The 23,963-nt window shown below is 35.0% G+C and overlaps 1 protein-coding gene and 1 pseudogene across 1 annotated transcript; both read left to right on the forward strand.

The window, feature by feature from the left end:
- The first annotated feature begins 6,592 nt into the window (after nucleotides 1–6,592).
- On the forward strand, nucleotides 6,593–9,182 carry LOC140801187 (uncharacterized). Its single transcript, XM_073156188.1, has one exon. It carries the CDS (start codon nucleotides 6,593–6,595, stop codon nucleotides 9,167–9,169), a length of 2,577 nt encoding a protein of 858 aa, XP_073012289.1. The 3' UTR covers nucleotides 9,170–9,182.
- A 6,286-nt stretch (nucleotides 9,183–15,468) lies between these two features.
- On the forward strand, nucleotides 15,469–17,906 carry LOC140801188 (uncharacterized; annotated as a pseudogene).
- Nucleotides 17,907–23,963: the final 6,057 nt, after the last annotated feature.

Below are 23,963 nucleotides of genomic sequence, written 5' to 3' on the forward strand. Positions count from 1 at the left end.
TTTTGAGCTTCTAAACCCTAGCCACCATCTTTCTCCGGCAACCACCTTATTATACGACCGTCCACCACCACCCTTGACTATCCGTTGACATAAATATATTTACAAGCGGATTACTTGAATTCTGCTTATAATCACTATAAGATTGGATGCACAAGTTTGTTAGCACATCACATTCATCAATTAGAGATGAATCAATATAATCAAAGATAGAAAATTCTTCTTGAAGATTCGATTTGTTTTGTCATTCAAAGTCGGATCGATAGAGTCAATATTAGGAAATCTTCATCGGGTTTGTCATTGCTGTCATGAGAATCAATAATATTTATTATGACAATGTCACGAGGATCATGTACAGGAGAAACAATCTCACTATTAGGTACATACTATCAATTTAGGTCAAACAACTGATCAACAAGATGATTGAGATGAGACGACCCTCTTGCCCCTAGATTATTCATGTTAATATTACAACAATTTTGAACATGTGAAATAATAGGCTTCTCATTCATCGAATTTTGTACCTCGACTGTCCAAAAATAAGAATAATTACTCCCATTGACGTAAATTATTTATGTTTTTTCCTATTTTTGTCAAACATTGGGGAATTTTGCTTTCCAGTTAAATTATGACATTTGTATCTAAATTATGAATTTCGTCATTAAAGTATGAAACATGTCAATCAATAATGACTAAGTTAGAAAAGTAATTTTGCTGTGTATATCCAATATAGCTATTACGAACATAATATGTTAACTCCGACAGAATAATGGTGAGAGATCATACATCTTTACAGCATCACTATCTTCAAGGATATTGACAAATATATCATAGTTGTTTGAAGGGAATAGGTACTTCAAATCGACTTTAATCTTATCTGGAGGGCTTCACATTATTTCGAAGAATTTCAACTCTAACAAACTGCATTGTTTGCTTATATTTCTATGAACGATACTACCGCTCTTATAATGTAAAAATCTATTCTTATCGTCCAAAATAATAGCACCACTATAATGAAATAAAATCCTTACATTATGGTTAAATAGAAATTCCATTCTTACGTATATAATGAATAAATAAGGGTGGGACAAGATGATGAAGACAAATCATAACTTAGAATAACAGAAGAAGAAGATAAAATATACATGGAAGAAAAAGAATAAGAACAAGAACAAGAACAAGAACAAGAATAAGTAGCTCTCTATATTCTCGCAACATCCAATCATATTACTTTTACATAAAAAGAATATTAGTTTATCTATCTGCGGCATTTAATAAGACACTTGAGTATAAAGGAAAAGAGGGTTTAAGCCTCAAGTACAAAGGAAATCGAAAATGGGTCTAACTCACAAAAATGAAAACTAAGTTTATTTTTGGTGCAAATTTCCCTTCCAAAATTTATTTTTTATGGATATGTAATTTTTATATGGAAAATTTTGATTAACTACTAAAATGAGTGGTCCCTTTTGTGAATACTTGCATTCAATAAACTATTTAGTTCCTTACATGATAAATTAAAATGACAATTCCTAAACATATATTACCCGAAATACAGTAATAAGATGCCAACTTCCATTTTGTGTAGCACAACATGAGATAATATTATATATCTCACATCTATGAATTGCAACATAAAAGACTGGCAATCCTTAGCCAAATCTTTTATACCACTATCTTAACGTGATAGAGATTTTTAACAATAGATTACCAATATGCATAGCTATAAGCTATTGCCTAACAACAATCTCATCAAATATTTTAATTAGACAACCATAAGCATGTGTATAGTGCTGCATCTCAGGCAAGTCATGGATCACAAGATATCAATTAACTGTGATTAAAAGTTTAGAAACACATAATGATTAAACTCGTATTTTGCCAGCGGCTATCATTTACAGCATGTATTGAAATCATCAAGAAAACGAATGATTATTCCTGAATTACATACTTTTCCATCCATCCAATAGAAAATCACATATATCAATCATTCCACCAAGCAATAAGGGCATATGATAGTAACGACATCCCTTGTACAAAATAGAAAATATAGGAAGAAAGAAAAAATTACTCCATAGCCTGCCTAAGTTAGTCCCCAATTACTCTATGTATTGCAACTCATTATAGAATGTTTATAGACAAGATTACTTCCACAAATCACTATCAAATAAAGAAAGCTACTATAGAAATGATCTCCTTGTAACGTCTCTTAGTTTTTATTTCTGAAATTTAGGGTATAATATTTATGCAATAAAATAAATTTAGTTTTATGTTTAGAAAAATAAAAAATAGTTATTATTTATTATGATAAAAAAAAATTAGGAACTCTGACCTGTGAGGTACACCGAAGCGCAACTACCCTAAAATAAAGTGATGCTCTCTGTGTAGGATTATTCACCTATCTTTCTTCTAAGATACAGCTCAGAACCTTGCTCTATGTTGCTGGTTAGCATAGTTATTTGACGCTTTTTTGAGAACTACGCTCCTCTAATTGTACCAAAATAAAATGTGGAGGTGTTAAATAACATAGGATTTTTTTTCAACGAAAACAGTAAAGCTAATATAATAACAATGATGAAAGACCAATTTTCAATTTATGATCTCAAAAAACCTTTTCTCTGTCTCACTTATCATTCTCCTTTTATTTTCATCAACACATAGGATTTTTTTAAATATTGATTTAAATGGTTTGGATACAAATTTGTTGAATCAAATAAGATTTAATATTCTTATATTTGTTGGATTAGTTTGCAACTCAATTTTCTTTTTGATCCATTAACTAAAACCATTTATAAAAAGGAAGAAGTACGAGAAAAAGTAGTTTTCATATATGTGATCATTTATCCAACATGTATTGATTAGCTATGTGTTACAAACCGGGCAAAAATAGGTTTTGGTGATGATGGTGGTAGGTGGTTCAATAGTGGAAGCGGTGGAAATAATAAGATATAAATGATGGGAGCAAAAGGGATAATGGAGATGATGATGGCGTAGGATATATTTATGATTTAGAAAGGAAAAAGGGGGAGAAGATGGTTAACCCTAAAGAAGAAGGGGGATTGACGGATAAGGAGCGTAGAGCTAGCCGATAGCTAGGGTTTGAGGGAGGAGGAAGAAGATGGGCGACCCTACTAGACTAAGGGGATCATCAGTCAAGAAGGAACGAAATGGTATCGACCTTGGGTTGAACGAGAAAGTTGAAAGAGATGACGTAGGAGAAGATAGAAATGTCAATATTCTTTCCTAATCTCAAATGGCTACTTTCCAAGATAACCTTGGTCTCAATCATTCAAACACTATTAAATAGTTGCTTAAATGCCATTGAACAAGCTGCAATCTTGGGTTCAATCGTTTGAATACCACTGGACGACATTGGAATGTTGCTAGATGAGACTGCTCTTGCGCTATGACATCCAAATGTCATTGGATGGGTGTCCAAACACTTCGACAAAGACTGCTCTCGGGTTGGGGCATTTGAACGCCTTGACATTTTGCTGATCTCGAACTTTGTGATACGATCTCCCCTTAGGCTAAGGTTCGATCTCTTCCAATTCCCTGATCTGGACTAAATATGACATGGAACTTTAAAATAAGATCTCGAAAGATACCGCCGTCGGATCGACGTGAAATTTTGATATTCTGTAACCCTAGAAAAGAGCTTTTCAAAAAATCTAGTTTCAGGCGAATTAGATGTGGGGATCTCGAGATTGGATGAAGGTCAGGGTGGTCTGTTTTGGATCCGTGGATGGAGGCACGTGATCCTAGGTGATGGTGGTTGGAGGTGGACCGGGGTTAATGGGGTGGCACCGGTGAAAAGTGGTGGTGGAAGGGTTGTGGTTGATGGAAGGGTTAGGATAAGTGTTGGATAGATTGGAAGAAGGGGGAGGAGAGGGCCACCCCTAAGGGACTAGGGTGATTGGTCGGTCGAGGGAGGTTAGAAGCGGCGTCGTCGGGGATTGAGAGAACGGGAGCGAAGAAGACGAAGGAGGCAAGGCAAAACTCAATTCTCAATAATCAATAATGACCTCTGGTTGCCATCCACATCCTTTTAGAGGCTAACCAATAACAAAAAATTAACCCTAAACAATACAATTTTCGCCGACCGCGTTTGAATGCGCCCGATCGCGTTTGAACGCACTGAGTTTGCTATTCTCTGGATTTGCGAACGTGATGTAGGCATTCGAATGTGCGATCGAACGCACTTGTTTCCCACTTCTCTGGATTTGCGAACGCGATGCAGGCGTTCATAGTGCATTCGAACGGGGCGTTCGAACGCACAATGCACACTCTTCACCCACATTCACAACCCCGTTCACAACCGCGTTTGAACTCACTCCACCCGTGTTCGAACGTGACTTACAGAAAATTTATTTTCATGGAAATTAAACACTAAAACATGAAACAAAGACACTCCTAAAGTGACTCTATGCTTGAGACGACATCGGTGAAGTTTGAATCGTATTATTTTGGCATTTGAATATCATTGGCCGAGCATTCGAACGCCTCAACGAAGGTTAATTTTTTGTTCCACTATCCCAACAACATTGTCCGGGCATTCGATCACACAGCCCAAGGCTAGAAGTTCTTCAAAAATAATAAGTCACTAATTTAGATAAGCAGGCTCGACTCAGCGAACTCAATGTCCCTCATGTAGTGATCCGATCGAGTTCAGATCGCATTAGTCCACCACGCTTCCACTCACTTTGTCCTCAAATTATATTAGGGAAGCACTCTATTAGGTCTGACTCGAGCTCCTAAGTCCGACTGACTGCCTCCCTACTTTATGGAGGATCATGTGCTTCGTGTTTGTGGCCGTAAATGGTGGCTTCCAAACCTTATATAATTGCAGAATCTTTTTCTCCAATATCAATAGCTGAGTGTTTAACCACACATCCCAAGACTAGAAGATTTTCAAAAAATAATAAATAACTAATCTAGATAATCAAGTTTGACCTAGTGAACCCAATGTCTCCCACATGGTGACCCTATCGAGCTCAAATCACATCACTATTTATATGAAACTTTCTCAAAAAGTTTGTAATAAACAATTGATGATATCAAATTATCTAACTTCTTGATTAGAATTATTTTGTTTAAAAATATTCCAATGCGGATTTAATAATAAAAATAACAACTTCAGTCATGTGGGCATGCACGAATAGAAAATTATAAATTTACACCTCACAGAATGGACTACTTTGTAATTTGATGAAACTGTAAGGGCTAAAATACAAATCACTCAATAGAAGTAAATACTAATTAAAAGCAGCATTTACAGCATTAAAATGACTGAAACAATTTAAAACTGAAAATTCGCTAATATATATTAAGTTTCTATTTATGAACCTAACCTATAAGAAAATTTCTGAATTTTTAAGGGACTAAATTGAGAAAAAAATTTCATTTAACTAACAAAATGTGTTTAGATTTAAATTTTATAAAATAAGGTCTGAAATGTAATAAGAATTAGAGTCAACTAGTAGGGCATCTAGCGGAGCTTGATCGAGCCTAGCTCTAATTAATCTTGAATTAAAAATAATTTCGAGCCTACATTTGTGATCAAGCATGAATTAAGATTATTTTAATTCGAGTCAATTTCAAACTAATTTTGAGCTCAAGGTTAGCTTAAACTAAATGAGCCGATTAATAAGCAATTTTAATTCAAGTCAAATTTCAAGCCTGATTAAAATTAAATTAAGCTTAATTCAAGCTTAAAATAAAATCTAATTCAACTATAAAAATTATAAAAATATAAACTAATAAAAATATCCATGTATTTAGAAAAGATATAATATGATCAGAATTCAAAATTATATTCTATAAGATCAAAATACATAACAATCCACTTAAGCAAATTTAAAAATATTATTTGAGCCTTATCAAGTCTACTTAATCAAGCCAACTCATGATCAAGCTTGGCTCAAAAACATTTTCAAACTTATTTTGAAGAACAAGTTTAGCTCAGGTCAGCTCATTTTCGAGCAGCTCAAGCCAGCTTGATAGTCCTAAGTTGACTTGGAGTCAACTAATCTTTGGCCTCTAGTTCTAAGTTGATTTAGAGTCAACTAGTCTACAATCTAGTTCTCGGCCTCCTAGTTCTAAGTTGACTTGGACTCAACTAGTCTATAATCTAGTTCTTCTCTTAGTCCTTACGTGAACCAAACGACAGGAGCAAAGTTGTAACCAGGAAGCAGGGAGTGTTCACAAAAGCGATTGGTTGAATTTCTAAAGTAATAAATTAAATTCAAAAAAAATTTTAATTGCAAGGAATCAATGGTTCAATTATTTGTTATTATTTTTTTAGTAAAATATGAGTCTGCAAGCTAATTATACGTTATAGACAAAAGAAGAGAACCCTTTCTAATATAATGATTAAATAAGAAATAATCCATGATAAATCTAAATCTTGTTCATATAATGCTCTCCTAAAAAATTTACTAAATATCAATTAATCACAGAAATTATTGGTCGTTTTCATGTAGATCTAACTCTCTCATTATATTTTTTTGTGACTGCACCATTTTCTTATCTTCTATTACCTATGGCACAAGTTATACAGGTAGAAGAAGCCTAACTATCATTTCCCACCAAGTTATCGATGGAGAAAATACTCAGCCTTATCCTCCTACAACTACTCACACTCCTCTTCCTCTTCCCTTTGGAAATCAACGGAGAAACCGAAGCACAAGCCCTTCTAATATGGAAGTCTAGGTTGAGAAACTCTAACTCTCTTAGCTCATGGTCACTCACCAACTCCACAACCCCATGCAACTGGTTCGGCGTCCGCTGCAACTCTGTTGACAGTGTCGTGAAGCTTAATTTATCCTATTCCGGACTCAATGGTACCCTTGCTGAATTAGATTTCTCTTCCCTATCTAACCTCACCCACCTTGATCTCGGTGGCAATTATCTCTATGGACCTATTCCAGAAGAGATTGGGAGTTTGACCAAATTGGTGAAGATGGACATCCAAGGAAACCAATTCACAGGTTTGATTCCTCGAGCAATCGGGAATCTCAAGCTGCTTGCTTCAATCCAGATCGATGGAAATGAGCTAATTGGACGTATTCCATCGGAGATTTGGAACTTGACCAACTTGGTCTGGATGGACCTCTCATATAACCAACTCACAGGTTCAATTCCTCGAGCCATTGGGAACCTTAAGCTACTTACTACACTCCGCATCGAGTGGAACAGGCTAATTGGACCTATTCCACCGGAGATTGGTAACATGACTAACTTGTTCGAGATGGACCTCTTCGCAAACCAACTCACGGGCTCCATTCCTCGTGAAATCGGCTGTCTTAAGAAACTTGCTATCTTGGTTGTAGGCATCAACAACTTGACGGATAGAATTCCTGCAGAGATAGGGAACATGACAACCTTGAAGTACTTGGACCTTCAAGAAAACCAGCTAGAAGGGGAGCTACCAGCCACTATCTTGCAATTGCCCAATCTCTGGGACATATTTCTATTGTCCAATCAACTCAGCGGCAGCATCACACCAGACTTTAGCAATTATAGCCTCTTATCAAACATTGATTTCTCATATAATTACTTTTCAGGCCCACTCCCAGCTAGCTTGCGGAACTGCACCAGCCTAGAAATGGTTGACTTCTCGGCGAATCACATGAGCGGAGATATGTCGAAAGTTTTCAGTGTTCACCCAAATCTTCATCACTTAGATCTCAGTGGTAATCTTTTGGGTGGTGAAATTCCGTCAACATTTGGGAACATGACCAGCTTGTCCTACCTATCCCTCGGTGACAACCGCCTGATAGGAAGGATCCCACAAGAACTAGGTGGATTAGTTTTATTAAGGTATCTAAACTTATCCGGCAACAATATTGTAGGATCCATCCCTTCTTTTATCGGCAACTTTTCTTGGCTCATTATGCTTGATTTGTCTAACCTCAAACTCACCGGCCAAATATTAGACATGTTTCCTGATCATGCCACCCATCCTTCTTCCAATTTCACTTTATTGCGTTGTGTCACATCTTTGTCTTTCATGAACAATCTTTTAGTTGGCACCATACCATTGTTCTTCTGTACTATGAATTCTTTGGAACTTCTCAACTTATCAAACAATTGGTTATCAGGACGACTTCCTCAATGCTTGTGGGATATGAATCAACTCCAATTCATAAATTTGGAGAACAATAATTTTTTCGGAAGGATCCTGAGTTCAACGAGCACCACCAATCATCATCTTCAATCGTTGCACTTGGGTAACAATAGTTTCACAGGAGAATTTCCTCCGGTACTAAAAGCCTATAATCAATTAATTGCTCTAGACTTGGGGGAGAACATGTTTTATGGCAAGATCCCAACGTGGATAGGTGATAACTTTCCATCACTCAAGATCCTTCGCTTACGATCCAATATGTTCAATGGTAGCATTCCTCCACAATTATCTCGTCTTGGTTCCTTACAACTATTGGACCTTGCCAACAATAATCTTACAGGAAGCATACCATATAGCTTCAAGCAGCTTGCTTCAATGGCCACAAGACAGCAGACAATGAGAATATATATCAGTTTGGATGTTCATTATACGGAGAGTATTCAAGTAATATGGAAGGGGGGAGACTATTCGTTCCAAAACACACTTGCACTTATGGTAGGCATCGACCTATCTTGTAATCTTCTCTCCGGTGAGATCCCTACTGAGTTAACAGATCTTTCAGGTTTGCGATTCCTAAATTTATCGAGGAACTATCTGAATGGTAAAATTCCAATGATGATTGGTGCAATGAAGCAGTTAGAATCTCTTGATTTGTCGAACAATCATCTCTCAGGTATAATTCCTCCTACTATCTCTGAGATAACAACTCTTGAAATCTTGAATCTATCAAACAACAACCTATGGGGAAGAATACCGTCAGGAAGTCAATTGCAAACGTTTAGCAACCTAAGTTACATAGATAATAATGGACTTTGTGGCTTTCCATTAACCAAGAATTGTTCAACCGATGAAACTTCTACTCAACCATCAAATAAAGGCAATGGAGATGGCATGATATGGATGTACGTCTTCGTTGTATTTGGATTTATTTTTGGGTTTTGGTTATTCTTTGGAGTTTTGATTTTCAAAAAATCATGGAGATTTGCATATTTTTCCTTCATTGATAATATGCAAGTTGAGATCTCCAAAAAATTGAGGATCATGTAATAAGTACCTTGGTATTAGTTATATGTTTGAGTTTCTACTATAAATGAAAGGATTAACCTTATTCCTCTATATAATCTTTGTAACTATATTCTATATAGTATTTTCATGCATTTCTAGGAGGAAAAAGGTTTACCACAAGGCAATTTTTCCTATTTCAAGGTTGGCCATTTGCTAGGTCAACCTTATATGTGAATTTCATCCATCCGACAATCCCAAAATCCCTTTTAATAGATATGTAATTTTTATATGGAAGAATTTGTTTAATGACGAAAATGAATGTTCCATATAGTGAATAATTGTACTCCTTAAACCATTTATTTTTTACATGATAATTAGAGTAACAATTCCTAAACAGATATTACCCTTAAATATAGCAATAAAATGCCAACTTATATCTTGTGCAACACAACTTGAATAACTTGTTTCTTATCTCTAACACTTTACTCATAAAAAACTTTTTATTCTAGGAATTCACACTTTATATGGTTGTATCATTGCAAACACCATAGCCCATAGAATAGAAACAATGCCGAAGGAGAAAGGAGAAAGACAGCAAAAGAAGTAAAAGAGAAAGAAAAAGAAATTGAAAGGCGGCAAATCTCAAAAGAAAAACAAAATGAAAGAGAGACGACAAAGCACAAGAAAAAGGCTAAAGGAAAAAAAATATTCATCTGTTTGAACAAATTTCATACATCACTCAAAATTGTGTTTTCCCAATCAAACACTCTTTGAACATTTTTTTTTTCTAAAAACATCTACAAATTGTTTTTGGACTTCCAGCCATCATCTTACCTGAATGGTTGCATGGGATAAAAGGGTGTTTTTGAGATAAACACTCCTTACCCAAAGAAAAGTGAAACCAAACAAGTGTTATATGAATAAGATATAAAAAAATTCATAATAAATAAGGTTTATCACATTTTATTTATCTTAGTCCTTAGCTGAGATAATAAAATTAGGCGATTTACATCATAAATCAAAATAATTTATAATTTTGCCTCACTACCTATTTTAAGTTTTCTTTGCAGCTTCACCCAAAATTTTCTATAAATATCAAAATTACCCCTACACAAACTTTGATGATATCTCTTTATATTAAATGCAAGAGATCTCATTTATAAAATATTAAAAAATTAGTTTTTTCTTTAGTTCTCTCTCCTTTCTCAGGCAAAAATCGTAACTAATCTTCTCTAATCTCCTCCTTGCCATCAAAATATCTACTCTCCTCCTTGCCCATCAAGAGCTCTCCTCTTTTCGAAACCCACTTTTGGTTGTAGCCAATAGAAGAGGCACCAATTCGTGTGAAGGGGAGGGGGTGCTTCCCCTTCCTTTGGCGAGGAATCGGAGAGCATGAAACTTGCGCAGATCTCCTCTTTGTTTATGTTTTCTCTTTGTAATGTTAAGATTTTTATTAATTAATTGATTCGCTAATGTTGGAATTGGAGGAAGAGAAAAGAAAAAATTAGTTAGTTAGAACATATGTTCATTTTATATTGGATTGAGGATTCTTTTGGACTTTGGATAAGGTATTAATGAGATCTTTCTTACAAAATGGATTGCGGGATTTTTTTTATAGAGTATGAGAATCAATTGCAAAGTGTTATATCAATGACATTTGTACAAGATGATATAGCTAGGCTTCATATAGAAATTACAGTAGATATTATTATTGATGGAGTAAAAATAAGCATCCTAAAAGATCAAGAAAGGGAGAGAGTCAATTGCCCCAACAATAAAGTTGTATTTGGAACAATTTGGATGTTATTTTATGAACTATTTGTGTACAACAATAATAGATGTTATTTTTTTAAATATTTGTGTATAACAATAATAATTTATACATGTCTGAAATGTTTGTGTACAACAACAAATAATCTATTTTTGAAATATTTGTGTACAACAACAAATAATCTAGAAATTCTAAAATGTTTGTGTACAACAAGTATTTTGATATATAGTCAAATATAATTTTATAGTTAGTATCCCGGATTCCATAATTATTAACTATGGATTCAGTAGTTACGAACTACGGATTTGTTAAACAATCGGTTTGATCGATCCATAATGGTTCCTGGATTAGATTAAGGATATGACTTTCGAAGAAAGCTGCGGATATTCTAACAAATAAATCTTCTTAAATTTTGGTTATATTGTTGCCCTTGAAAAGAGCTTTATGACAAATCTAAGATCATAGGGTTTGACATGTTAGATCTTGAGATATCAGTTGAATAGTGGTCAAAGGTCAAATAAACCCTAGCTTGCTAGCCTTTCAATGGCTAGATAGGTGCTAGGTTAATTCTTTGGTGTGAAGGGGGAGAAGTTGCTGTAGAAGAGCGGGATTAGAAGTTAGAGGAAGCCTAGCAAAGACTTGGGCGATGGGAAAAGGCACCACTGGCTAGAGCAACAAGAGAAGGAGATAAAGGCACAATGCCGTTTTTAATTATCAGATTCACTCTAATTAGGGTTTCCTCCACATATTTATAGATACTCACCCTCGGACCCATTAACTATGTTAAAACCCATAACTAACTAATAATTTTCACCGTAGTGCGTTCGAATACGCCCGATCGCATTTGAACGCCGAATTACAGTTCTCTGTCATTGCGAACGTATGCAGGCGTTCGAACTATTGTGTTCGAACGGCTCGAGTCCATTCGGACACACAAATCGCGTTCTCTATTTTTGTGAACGCATGCAAACGTTCACATGGCTCGTTCAAACGCGATCTCTACGTTTGAACGCCCCCCCGGCAAAAATTCATTTATTTCTTCAAACAAAAATCAATTAGATAAAAAAGCTCATCCCAATGAACCCAATGTCACGAGTGGAGCCAATATGGATTGAGTCATATCAGGATTCCATAATTACTTATCATAGATTTCATAGTTATTAATTATGAATTCTATAATTAATAATTATAGATTCCATAACTATTAAGTATGAAATCCTAAGATACTAACTTGAGATTCCATAAATAAAACTCTAAATATACTCTATTATAGATAATATGACATATTTTATTAAACTCAAAATTTTAATATAGTAATCAATAATATATTTCATACATATTAACTGGTTTCTATAGTTCATATTTTTGGATTCCATATAAGAGAAAATAAAGTTCATATTTGTTTTCCTATAGGAGAATAATAAAAAGTAAATTTTCTTCTTTCTACCTATTTAAAAAAATAAAATAGGAATTCTCTCTCCTAACAAAGGTTAGAAAAAGATAAAAATAGCACTGAATGCTGCAGTCGACTTGGTCCATTAAATGAGTGGAAGGGCATTACACTTATTTATAACTAAAAAAAAGGGTAAAGTTGCAAAGGAAAACTAAAATGGGTAATAAGGTAAAAATATAAATGATTTTCGTTTATGGTGCAAATCGCCCAAAGAAATTAGATAAAGAATTGAGTATCCTTTTTTGGAAGTAACAATTTTGTCTCTCAAACTTTTATTATATATTATCTACGATGACATATTGTGCCACATTTTGAAGGTTCCATCTTGAATATCGTAATGCCATATGACTAAAACATACTTGGTAATATTTTTATAATATGTATGTAGTGAAAATATTTTGATATGTGTTCTCCTGATGCCATTTGTAATGGTGTCTATACTGTATAAATTATAGTCAATAAAATTATTTTTTGGGTAGAAATTCCAAAAATAACCATGAGTAGACTACATAATAGCTGCAAAAGAAAATTACAAAATTTTAATTACATTAAACTAAGGGAACAGCATTAGGGTTAATTTAATTATTTTTTATCCTTTATCCTAATTATTATTAATATTCATGTGGTAGATGAAATTCCTACTAGCTCTTTTTTCTTTGAGGAAAAGGTCGTAGGCCGAACTTCCTAAGATTACAACGGTAAGACCTGATACACAAAAGAGTAGAAGAGATAGAGTGATAATTCTTTAACACAAGTACCACACTTAGGCTACAATAGACAGTACTATGGTTTAATACAGAAGATCAAGCTCGAGGACATAAACACAATAATAAAGTGAAGAGCAGCGCAAGAGGTTTTTAAGAGCAAAGAGCCTTAGGTTTAGCATTCATAGCCTAATAACTGTAGGTTTTGTCAGTCCAATAATCTAAGACACGGCCCTAAGAATCCATTAAGGTAAGAGGATTGAAGATCGCCCACTTATAATACAAAATAAGAAGAGAGAAAAAAAACCAACAAAACATCCTAATTCTGCTGCAAAACAAAATAATAGAAATAGCTAAGGACAATCAAAAAGTACTGTACTACAAACAACTTTGTGAACAGGTTTCAACTGTTTCCATTTATCATGGTAGAGAGCACAATAAGTAGGGGCGAGCCCTCAACAGCATAGTTGCAGCGCTAGCCATGGATCGGGTGGCTACCAAGCTTGGATTTGGTGAGGTGAGATGGTGCTATAGAGAGCAAAAGCTACAAGGGGGATTAGGACGACGTCCAAGCACGACAGTGGAAGGCAAAAGGGAGCACTAGCTATAGGGAGTGACGAAGACGATGTCTAAGCACGAATCCAACGAGGGAGAGAAGAAGGAGGAGAGTGGCGAATGCGGTGATGAGCATTAGATGGGAGCGGCAATGGCATGGAAGAGCAATTGTAGGGGGTGCGAAGTTGAGCGGTAGCGTTGTAGAAAGGAGAGGGAATGGGAGATGTTGAGATAGGCGACGTGCGGAGGCATCGAGTGGAGGGAGAAATTGTAGCAAGGTATCTAACTTTAGGGGGGGAAAGAAAGAGGGGAGAGGAGAAAGAAAATGTGCTCCCCTCCCCTAGCACAGGCTAGGGGAAGGGAGAGAGAAGCCTCACCGGCGACGACGAGAGAGAAAATACCTCTGGGAGGAAGGGGGATAGCTCTTCGCCAAACCCTAGCAAAGCTAAGGCCGATGTGAGGAGGAGTTGGTAGCTAGTAATAAATGATTAAGTCGAAATCAAAGTCAGTATCTAAATTGGTTTAAGAAAATCGAATCCCACTAGGTTTAAAAAACCAATTGAGAATCAAATTTTAAAAATCTTAATCAAGTATGAGATGGAAATCTAATTCTACTCTAACTATGAAGATCGATCTCAAGTCAGTAAGAAATACTTGAGTAGAAAGAGAAAATCAAAAGCTGAATAGGAATAAGAAAAGTAAAATATGGCTAACACATTAAGACATATTTCTTTTTTTTTAATATGGAAAACCTCTCTAAGATAGAGAGAAAAAAAAATAATGGACGCACGATCAATCTAATTTCACTAAGCAATGTTTTAATATTGACACTCGAATGTTTTAATATTTAAATAACCTCTTAAACAAAAACTACCTCAATAACTATTTTTGTGAAAAATATTGTCTCTATTTGGTAAGCACCCGAGCGACAAATCAATTCCAAATGCAATGTGTCAATATGATGGTAGATGATGATGTTGTTTCAGCTCCTCAGTACTATTGATAATCAACAACTATAACTCCAACTCCTACACATATGATAATGTTCACTTCATAATTGATAAGAATTATGCTCTAAAAATAAGCCTACTCATAAATGATTTACTTTAATTTTCCTGAGTTGTAAGCCTCTGAATCACTTATAGAGGTGAAAAATATCATTATTTTATTCTATGGGAATCTACAAAGGAAGTTTGAATTATGAAAAAAATAATGAATTTTTTTTATCATATATAACTCTTAAATTATACATCATAAATACCATTCTTAAACCTCCATCCAAACTTAAAATATCCACAAAATTGCTATTATAAAATTTCACCCTAACTTATTATATCTAAACACCATTCTTATCCCTTAATTTTTATTTAATACATCGTTAAAGTTATTCTTTATTTTCCAATCGATCAAAGAATAAAAAGAAAAGATAACACTATCCCTAATCGTGTGATAAATTCCTACTTTTATCTCTATCTTTTCTTACCCTGCAACCAAATGAACCCTCGGGATAATTTGTTTGATCTCTAACACTATGTTTTCTTTTTATTCTTGTTAAAAAATTATTAATTACAAAAAGTTCACCAACAACTGTGTCATTCCTTGTAAATTTACTTATAAACTTTTTTATCCTAGGCATTCATGGCCTTTGTCATTGCAGTAACAATGGCATACACAAAAGCCAAAGAATGACAAAATAGAAAAAAGAGAAAGGGAAAAAGAAAGAGAAAAGGCAGCAAAAGTCAAAAGGCAAAGTAGTTTAAAAGAAAAAGAGAGAAAAAGAGAAGAAAGATGAGAGCTCAAAGGCAGCTCATCTACTTCCAAGCTGACCTGGAGTCAACTAATCTAAGGGCTTGATTAATATAAAACAGAAGCCTTACTATCATTTCCCACCAATTAAAGTTATCGATGGAGAAAATACTCAGCCTAATCCTCCTACAACAACTCACACCCCTCTTCCTCTTCCCCTTGGAAACCAATGGAGAAACCGAAGCACAAGCCCTTTTGATATGGAAGTATAGGTTGATCGATTCTAGCTCTCTACGCTCATGGTCACTCACCAACTCCACAACCTCATCCCCTTGCAACTGGTTTGGCGTCGGCTGCGACTCTGCCGGCAGTGTCGTGATGCTTAATTTACCCAATTCTCAACTCAATGGTACCCTTGCTGGATTAGATTTCTCTTCTCTGTCTAACCTCACCCACCTTGATCTCAGTGGCAATTATCTCTATGGACCTATTCCAGAAGAGATTGGGGGTTTGACCAAATTGGTGACGATGGACCTCTGGTAGAACTATTTCACGGGCTCGATTCCTCATGCAATCAGGAACCTTCAGATGCTTACTTCACTCCATATCTCTACAAATGGGCTACTTGGATCTATTCCACCGGAGATCTGGAACTTGACTAACTTGGTCGAGATGGACTTCTCAGATAACCAACTCACAAGTTCGATTCCTCAAGCCATCGGGAAATTTAAGCAGCTTACTTCCTTGTGGCTCTCCAAATACAAGCTAACTGGACCAATTCCTCGTGAAATCGGCTGTCTCAAGAAACTTACCATCCTGGTTGTAGGCACCAACAACTTGACGGGTAGAATTCCTACAGAGATAGGAAACATGACAGCATTGCAGTACTTGAGCTTTGACACAAACCAGCTACAAGGGGAGCTACCAACCACCATCTCTCAATTGCCAAACCTCCAGGACATATTTCTACAGTCCAATCAACTCACTGGCAGCATCACACCAGACCTTGGCAATTATAGCCTCTTATCAAACATTGATTTCTCACATAATTACTTTTCAGGCCCACTCCCAGCTAGCTTACAGAACTGCACCAGCCTACAAGTAGTTGGCTTCTCCACAAATCACATGAGTGGAGACATATCGAAAGCTTTTAGTGTTCACCCAAATCTTACTTGGTTGGATCTCAGCTGTAATCTTTTGGGTGGTGAAATTCTGTCAGGATTCCACAAGAACTAGGTGGATTGGTTTCATTAAATTACCTAAACTTGTCTGGCAACAACATTGCAGGATCCATCCCTTCTTTCATCGGCAACCTTTCTCAACTTGAACTGCTAGACTTGTCTGACCTCAAACTCACGGGCCAAATATCAAATATGTTCCCTAATCACACCATCCATCCTTCTTCCAATTTCACTTTCTTACCCAATATCGTATCTCTGTCTTTCATGAACAATCTTTTAGTAAGCATCATACCCTCATTCTTCTGTACTATGAAATCTTTGGAACTTCTCGACTTATCAAACAATCGGTTGTCAGGACAGCTTCCTCAATGCTGGTGGGACATGAATCTTCTCCAATATATGAATTTGGAGAACAATAATCTTTCTGGGAGGATCCCGAGTTCAGCGAGCACCACCAATTATCATCTTCAATCGTTGCACTTGGGTAACAATAGTTTTACAGGAGAATTTCCTACAGTACTAAAAGTCTTTAATCAATTAATTGTTCTAGACTTAGGGGAGAATATGTTTTATAGCAAGATGGTGATAGCTTTCCATCACTCAAGATTCTTCGCTTACGATCCAATATGTTCAATGGTAGCATTTCTCCACAATTATCCCGTCTCAGTTCCTTACAACTATTAGACATTGGCAACAATAGTCTCACAGGAAGTGTACCATATAGCTTCAAACAACTTGCTTCCATGGCCATAGGACAACAGTTTATGACACTAGATTTCAATTGGAATGTTCAGTATAAAGAGAGTATTCAAGTAATATGGAAGAGGGGAGACTATTTGTTTCAAAGCACACTCGCACTTATGGTAGGCATCGATCTATCTTGTAATCTTCTCTCTAGCGAGATCCCTACTGAGTTAACAAATCTTTTAGGTTTGCGATTCCTAAACTTATCGAGGAACTATCTGAATGGTACAATTCCAATGATGATTGGTGCAATGAAGCAGTTAGAATCTCTTGATTTGTCGAACAACCATCTCTTAGATACAATTCCTTCTACTATCTTTGAGATAACAACTCTTGAAATCTTGAATCTATCAAGCAACAACCTATGGGGAAGGATACCGTTAGGAAGTCAATTGCAAACATTTAGCAACCTAAGTTACATGGATAATGATGGACTTTGTGGCCCTCCATTGACCAAGAATTGTTCAACGGTGCAACTTCTACTCAACCATCAAATAAAGGCAATAGAGGTGATATGATATGGATGTATGTCTTCGTTGTATTTGGATTTGTTTTTGGGTTTTGGTTATTTTTTGGAGTTTTGATTTTCAAAAAATCATGGAGATTTGCATATATTACTTTCATCGATAATACACAAATCAAGATCTTCAAAAAATTAAAGATCATGTAATAAGTATCTTAGAATTAATCAAATCTTTGAGTTTCTACTATGAATGCAAACAGTAATTTTATTCCTTTGGAATCTTTATAATTCTATCTTATATAGTTTTTTCATGCCTCTTCTAGAAAAAGGGAGGAAAAATTCTTTTAATAGATATGTAATTTTTATATGGAAGAATTTGTTTAATGACCAATATGAATGTTAATAGATGTTCCATTTAGTGAATAATTATACTTGTTAAACTATTTAATTCCTTACATGATAATTAAAATGATAATTCCTAAATAGATATTACTTGAAATACAATAATATAAGATGCCAACTTACAATGTAGAATTTATAGCCCTCAATTATAATGTAAAAGACTGGCAATCCTCGACCAAGCCTTTTATATCATTATCTTAACATGAAAAGGAGATCTTTAACAAGATTACCAATAAGTATAGTTGTAATATGTTGTCTAACATCAATCTCATCAAAATTTCTGAAGGGCTGACTAGTACACATTCAAGATATTTAGAAGTGGGGTTAGCCGAAGTAAAGAGACTTTAAAAATGAGTAAAAAACTTCCTTCTTATGTTGCTTTCATTAGAGGACTAGGATCCATCTCTAAGCTTGATGGAAGAGATGTTTTTGTGGCGCTTACAAGTTGTGGCGAGAGCATGGAAGTAGCTAGTGTTATGATCATCCCAGCAAAGCCAATTTGATCTCTAGCATTGTTGCTAGTAGACTTCATATTTTAGGAGTAAGTTCTTATGCATGCTCAAGAGACCATATTTTAGGAGCTTGACTTCATCATTTGCATTGTGCTTTACTCTTTCTCCGTTGCTAGGATTTGACTACGGAGGCTGCGAGGATGAGATGAAGCCTAGTCCTTAAGGTGCTTGGCTAAGGAGCTAAGAACTAAGAGAGGTTGGCGGAGATTGTAGGTAATATAGCTCATGTTGTTTTACAAAAGGTATCAATTGTCTAACTGGAAGGATCCCACAAGAACTAGGTGGATTGGTTTCATTAAGATACCTAAACTTGAGCGGCAACAGCATTACGGGATCCATCCCTTCTTTCATCGACAACTTTTCTCAGCTTACGGTGCTCGACTTGTCTGAACTCAAACTCACCGACCAAATATCAAACATGGATAATGATGGATGATACGGATGTATGTCTTCGTTGTATTTGGATTTGGTTTTAGGTTTTGGTTATTTTTTGGAGTTTTGATTTTCAAAAAATCATGGAGATTTGCTAATATTACCTTCATTGATAATACACAAATCAAGATCTCCAAAAGATTGAAGATCATGTAATAAGTATCTTAGAATTAGTCATATCTTTGAGTTTCTACTATGAATGCAAGCAGTAATTTTATTCCTCTGGAATCTTTATAATTCTATCCTATATAGTTTTTTCATGCCTCTACTAGAAAAAGGGAGGAAAAATTCTTTTAATAGATATGTAATTTTTATATGAAAGAATTTGTTTAATGACCAATATGGATGTTAATAGATGTTCCATTTAGTGAATAATTGTACTCGTTAAACCATTTAATTCCTTACATGATAATTAAAATGATAATTCCTAAATAAATATTACCTGAAATACAATACTATAAGATGCCAACTTACATCTTGAGTGACACAATCTGAGACAATAGTAGAACTCATAGCCCTCAATTACAATGTAAAAGACTTGGCAATTCTCAGCCAAGCCTTTTATACCATTATCTTAACATGAAAAGGAGATCTTTAACAAGATTACCAATAAATATAGTTGTAATCTGTTGTCTAATAACAATCTCATCAAAAATTTTGAAGGGCTGACCAGTCCACATTGAAGACCAATCTCCTTAGCTGTCCTGATCGGTGGGCCCACTATTTTTGATGAGGCCTTCTCCTTAGCTGTCCTAATGGAGTCCAAGTTGGATCACCTAAATTAGATCCTCAAGGAGGAGAGAAGAAAGATGGCCCAAGCCCCCATAACCCACTAGAGACGGCATGTACCTCGACTCAGCCTGCACCAACTGCTCAGTCTAACCGATAGATGATCACGTGGCACTTTGTATCTAACGACTTGGAAGAGTGCTAAAAAAAGGCTTGTGTTTTTACTATGATGATCGATTTACCCCCAATCATAAATGCATGCACCAACCAGCTAACGTCATGTTTCTAGGCGGTCTCGAGGAATACAAACCTGAATCCACTGATTGGCATGACAAGTTGTATGAGCATAAGGACATGAGAGACTAGTCACCTTGAGAACAAGATGTCAGAAGCGTGGTAAATTATTACGATCCGACCACATGGGTTAAGTTGAGTCAAATCAAGTCGAGTCTAGTTTAGTCATGTGAGTCATTAAGGCTAGTCGAAATAAGTCATGACAAGCAAGTCTAGTTAAGGCAAGTTCAAATAAGTCATGGCAACCCTTAAGGCAAGTCTAGTTAAGTTAAGTAAGCATTTACGGTAAGTCTAATTAAATCATATAAGCCTTTAAGGTAAGTCCTAATTCGAGTTGTGTCAGCCTTTAAGGCTAGGCCTAGTGGGACTCGTTCTAACCTATCTCTATATATAAGGGGTTGGGCTCCTTTGTTAAGTATCCAATAATCTAAGACTGCAAGCATTGAGAATTAATTGAGTTTAGTTTTTTTTTATTACTATATTTATAATTTTATTATAGCCATTAGATCGTCTTTACCTTTGTAAGAGTAGATCATAGCCATAAAACCTCCAAAGCTTCCAAACCTTAGCCACCATATTCTTCCAGCAGCCACCCTATCCTATGGTCGTCCACCACCACCCTTGGCCGTCTGCAACCCTCCAATAACCGCCGCAACGTCGGATATTTACCATTCTGGCCTATTCGACCTATCTGTACTATTTTATTTTTAACTTTTCATCCCGACCTCCAATTTAGATAGAGTCATTAGAACCCTAACTCACGAGGCTACCACTACTTAAATTTTAATAATTTTCTTATTGTCCGAGTCAGTCCAAATCTGGTCCGTAATATTGCAACGATCGTCGGAGGGTGGTGAATGGCAAAAGATGGTGGTGGACACCGTAGAGAAGGGTGGCTTCTGGTAGATGAAGGTAGCTGTGGTTTGGAAGATCGGAAGGTTTCTACAGCTATGATCTATTCCTAGAAAAAAAAGGGCGATCTAACGGCTTCTATTATGTGATGTCAATTTCTTTCTTATTCGTTGTTGTGCTCGTTTTCTTAACTTGATAGCTCAAGAAGGTTTGAAAGAAATAAATGAACCTGTATTCAAAATTCGAGAGAGCATCAAATATGCGAAGCCGTCACAAGTTAGAAAACAGATATTTGCTTAGTGTGTTAAATAAATTTCTTTAAATAGTATTAAAGGATTGAGGCAAGATATGCCCATAAGATGGAATTCGACTTACCTAATACTTGAAAGTTATGTTGAATATTGTTGTGCATATTTTCATTTACAGTTAAGTGATTCAAATTATAAGTATTGTCCATCACAAGAAGAATAGGGTTAACTTGAAAAGATTTGCAAGTTTTTAAAATTGTTCTATGATGTTACTTCTCTATTTTCTAGATTTATATATCCTACATCAAATTTGTACTTTAGTATGTTGTACCACTATATTTTTCAATATTCTTTATATATTTATTATAATGAATCTTTTCTGTAGGAGTTTGATTCATTTGAGAGTTTTAAGTTTGTGACTGTATTACAAAAGTCACAATTAGAATTGTATCTAGAAGAGCCTCAAACTGATTGAAATTCTAAATTGGATATTTATAATTATTAAAATTTAATCAATTTTGATATCTAAATCTTTCTCTCATGGCATGTGATATATTAGGTATATCTATCGCCATAGTTGCTTCTAAATTTGCTTTTAGCGTTAGTGGTAAAGTACTTGATAAGGGTGAAAATGAGTCGAATTAACTTAGACCCGACCCACTATCCAACCTGATTTGGACTGGATTCAGATAAAAAATTCTTATCCGATCCGAATACGGATAGGATTTTTGAAAAAAAACCCGAATACAGATTTCAGATATGGGTTGGATATAATTTTTAAATACGGATACAGATATCAGATATTTATTTACCCGCATTTTTTTAAAGAATTGACAATTTTTAGTTTTCTTATTTAAATAGTGAATATTGATATTGTTACTAATACTATATTATATATTATTTGTAGAAATTGATTTTGTTAATTTTATACGTATTTGACGTGCAAGAATTTTTTTTTTCAAACTCCTAATATATTTTTTGTTAATTGTCTCTAAATAAAAAATCATAATTCACTGAAAATTCAATTAACATCCGTTTAATATCCAATCCTCTATCCGAAAATTATCCCTATCTGTTTAGTTAGGATATGGTTTTAAATTTTGGTATCCATCCAATAACCATATTCGGACCAAAAATATGAATTCGGTTATGAGTTGAGCACTATCCGATCCATTTTCATCCCTAGTACTTGACTAATATAGAAGTGCCTTAAAAGCATGAGACTATGGAAGTTTTAAGTTGTAGGCAAGATTGGTTATTTTATTATTTTCTAATATAAATATTTAAAAAGATTAGTCTTCTAATTATTTTATTATATTATAACAGAAAATTTAGTAGTGTTGGAGGAGCTAATGACAGTTATCAAGTTAATCTCACGTGACACTGCTGGTTGAATCTTGGCATACCACTGGAACGACATCCCTTGTGCAAAACGGAAAATTAAGGAAGAAAGAAACAATTATGCTGTTGCGAGATATCTTTGATTCACTAATTCTCTAACTTTAGTCCATAGCCTAACTTAATTAGTCCCCAACTACTCTAAGTATTGCAACTCATAATAGAATGAATGTTGCTGACATGAGTTTACTTCACACTTAAGTTCCTTTTACCAATTAAATTACGGCAATCAGCATCTCAAGACCTCAACTTAATGTGAGAAAGATCCACATAATGCAACTAACACAGTAAAAGTTGATGTGATAGTAAATTTACTCAAACATTTTCATCCTAAGGATTGACGCCATAAATCATTGCAGATGCCATAGCGTGTAGAAACAATGCTTAGAGAGAGAGAAGAGACGAGGAAAACATAGAAAGGTGACAGAGCTCATCTACTTCCAAATTGGCCCAAGATGACGTGGAGTCAGCTGGTCTAGGGCATGGAGTCAACCAGTCCTGAGCTTGACTTGGAATCCAGCTAGTCTTGGCCATCTAGTCCTAACTTGAATTGGAGTCAACTAGTCTACCATCTAGATGTAACGTGTGTGGGAAGGATGGGGAAACTGCTGAACATCTCTTCCTTGACTCTGAAATAGTTCGTCCATTTTGAGATCTTTCAATGACTGTTTTGTGTTTATTTCTTTTATAATAGGGATTGGCTTTTAAAAGGTTGGACAACTAAAATGGATAGTCTTGGGCATTCTTACAATATATTTACTCTTGCTATTATAGCAAACTCTCTCCAGCAAATATAGAAAATTCATAATATCTTATATCAGTTTTGGAGTTTCGATAATATGTTAATAATGACTATCGAGTATTTTTAAGAATATGTGATACTCTCGAGGAATCATGGATGATCGCAAGCATTTGACTTCTGCTTTTAGAAATTTCAAAATATAACACATCTATCAATATAGTAAATACAAAGATTTTTCTTTCTATTAGAATAATTCAGGAATGTCGGAGTTCAAAAGTACTTTTGCTAGAAAAGTGCTTGTAATGAGTCATTTCTGGTGTTGTTAGGTTGTATATTGAGCCTCCAGCTTCCTTAATGAAAATTTTATTTTTATTTTTAATAATAATAATAATAATAATGATAATAATACTTTAATAAAATATGAGTCTATAAGTCCCCCTTCACTTGTGAAACATGAATAGCATTATTCTTATACAGTAACTAAATAATAACTTAGCTTCTTCTAGTATATTAATTCATCATTATTCAATACAATTTTAAAAATAATTTTAATAATAGCCTAAAAGTGTATTATTTTATTCTAGATTAGAAGAGTATTTCGTCACTTGAT

Source organism: Typha latifolia, chromosome 14 (assembly GCF_019914945.1).
Source record: "Typha latifolia isolate L0001 chromosome 14, TyphaL0001v2, whole genome shotgun sequence".
Classification (NCBI taxonomy): Eukaryota; Viridiplantae; Streptophyta; class Magnoliopsida; order Poales; family Typhaceae; genus Typha; species Typha latifolia.